Genomic DNA, 2,749 nt, shown 5'->3' with positions numbered 1-2,749 from the left:
TATATATGGTATACACACATGTCCATGTAACATATGGTATACACACATGTTACATATATGGTATACACACATGTAACATATATGGTATACACACATGTACATGTAACATATGGTATACACACATGTAACATATATGGTATACACTCATGTACATGTAACATATGGTATACACTCATGTAACATATATGGTATACACACATGTATACATGTAATATATATATACGTTATAACATAGACCTATCTCTTCGTTCACATTGCATTTCTTTTATAAAACGTTTACATGTTTTAAGAATGGACATAAATCATGTTAGTCACAGTAAGTGTTCTCTTCAGGTCGTAAAATGGTTTCCTTCCAACATGTCCAATATGTTATTTTGAACAACAATTATATTTGCCTTGATTTGACTAGAATGTGTTCTTGTGAATCCATGTGAATATCACGCACACTTAACCTCAACGACAAACATCTCATCATGCTCCTTGTGAGCTTCATCTACTTTATCCTCCCTATCTACAAGATGTGTTCTCATGTGCCTCTTTAAATTACTAAGCCGGCTAAACGCTTTGCCACATTCACAACAGTCATAAGGTTTATCTCCTGTATGTATAATCATGTGTCTACCTAAATCATAATGCTGTTTAAACTGTTTACCACATACATCACAGTCATGAGTTCTAACATCTGTATGTGTTCTCATGTGTCTATTAAAATTACTAAGGTGACTAACAACTTTACCACATACATCACATTTATGAGATTTATCCACTGTATGTGTTCTCATGTGTCTCTGTAAGCTACTAAGATGACTAAACCCCTTACCACACTCACCACAGTCATAAGGTGTATCCCCTGTATGTGTTATAATGTGTCGCTGTAAATTACCAACGCGATTAAATCCTTTACCACATAAATCACAGTCATACGGTTTCTCCCCTGTGTGTGTTCTCATGTGAGTCTGTAAACCACTGGGATAAATAAACCCTTTACCACATACGTCGCAGACATACGGTTTCTCCCCTGTGTGTGTTCTCATGTGATCCTGTAAAACACTGGCATAATTAAACCCTTTACCACACACATAACAGTTATGAGATTTATCCCCTGTGTGTCTTCTTATGTGATATTGCAAATTACCAGGCTGTTTACATGGCTTGCCACACAAATAACAGTCACGAGGCTTATGACCAGCCTCTGTATCTATGTGTCTATCTTGAGTCTCATTGATCATGTTGATTGTGACTAAATCCTCTAGTCCATACATCTTAATTATTGTTTATCTGCACAGTATTTGGTTTATCCCCTGTGTGTGTTCTCGTGTTAAAATGTACCACTCTATAAAAACAAAACAAGAGTTAAGACTATTTTAAAACCTTTTGCTAGCTCTGCTCCTTGTTAATAACATATAATGATACATGTATATATTTATGTTACACTACATAGTCAAAGAACTTAGAATTGGTTATAAATATGAAATGAAATTATTCATTTGTTTGCTTCTGAGCAATACACTAATACACTACCATGACTATGCTATTAAGAATTGCCCCCCCCCCCCTAAAAAACTAAATAATTAAAAATTAATAAAAATTAAGCAAAAAAAATCTTTTAAAAATCAATCAGAGGTACTACCTCAAACGAGTGATTTTAGCCGTGAACATTTCCACATGTACAAATTTTTAAGATAACAGAAATAAGTAATTTTTGAAGTTAAAACATGTAAAATGTAATCTTGTAATTTAATACATTTTAATCATGTTAATGGTTAATATTAGTGTTTATATTAAACATTTTCTTGAAATTTTTCCCACAAGCTTGATTTTTTATATTGATAAAAAGACAACAATTCCATTGAAAAAAAATGAAAAACAACTATGTAAATTCAGAAATTGTCTTATTGCTTGATCATTGTTGATAGACCTGTCACCATGGTCACTTTTACAGTTTATTGAAAATATGCAAAAACTGAGTTATCTCCCCTTTTCAATGAATTTTCAGTGCTGTCTATGTATTTTTTTTCTCTTTATTTTTTTCAGTAAATCAAAAAATCAAAATTAAACTTTGAGAAAGAATGAATTTGTGACATGAAGTAAATAAAAAAAAATTGAATTATGGGGGCCTTTTATAGCTGACTACATGTATGCGGTATTGGCTTTGCTCAGTGTTGAAGGCTGTGAGTGACCTGGGCTATAGTTGTTACTGTCTGCGTCATTTTGGTCTCTTATGGACAGTTGTCTCATTTGCATTCAGATCACATATTTTTTTTATATTTTGGAACTTATATCATGTATAGTATGAAGGATCTTTTATTCCGTGACAGCAACTCCCCTGTAATTGTAAGCGTAATTTTATCATACCCTGTTTTCATTCAGAGTACCGTAACTGTTTTTCACTTGAGAATATTGGATGTAAATAGTGTGAAAGCTTTGATCTTGATTGTTGATATTATTGCTTTGCTAAAATATCAAACATGTTGTTGAAAAACTGTTGCAGTCCAGTAACTGTACATGTATAATGAACAATTAAAAAGCATATGATTTGATGGATTTGATTAGAAAAAGTATCAAAATATAATTCATAAATAAAGCGTTACAATCATGTGTTCAGAATGAGCGGCAGGTCTTTTCACCACTGAAAACACCACAGCACACCGCCGAACACCACCGCACACCTTAAAAGTTTATTATTTTGTCTTTTATCATTATATTAATGTGACTTTAAAATACAATATTCAAGTAATTAATTCAACAA

General features: G+C 32.4%; 1 protein-coding gene across 1 annotated transcript; it reads right to left on the bottom strand.

Moving 5' to 3' along the window:
- Positions 1 to 437: 437 nt before the first annotated feature.
- On the bottom strand, positions 438 to 1,262 carry LOC134719335 (zinc finger protein 239-like). The gene has a single exon (XM_063582345.1). It carries the CDS (start codon positions 1,260 to 1,262, stop codon positions 438 to 440), a length of 825 nt encoding a protein of 274 aa, XP_063438415.1.
- Between the last annotated feature and the right edge of the window lie 1,487 nt (positions 1,263 to 2,749).

Source organism: Mytilus trossulus, chromosome 5 (assembly GCF_036588685.1).
Source record: "Mytilus trossulus isolate FHL-02 chromosome 5, PNRI_Mtr1.1.1.hap1, whole genome shotgun sequence".
In the NCBI taxonomy this organism is placed as follows: Eukaryota; Metazoa; Mollusca; class Bivalvia; order Mytilida; family Mytilidae; genus Mytilus; species Mytilus trossulus.
This window is presented reverse-complemented; position numbering and strand designations above follow the sequence as displayed.

Excerpts from the sequence above, each read along its gene's own strand:
- LOC134719335 (XM_063582345.1), bottom strand. The coding sequence starts at position 1,262 with ATGTATGGACTAGAGGATTTAGTCACAATCAACATGATCAATGAGACT.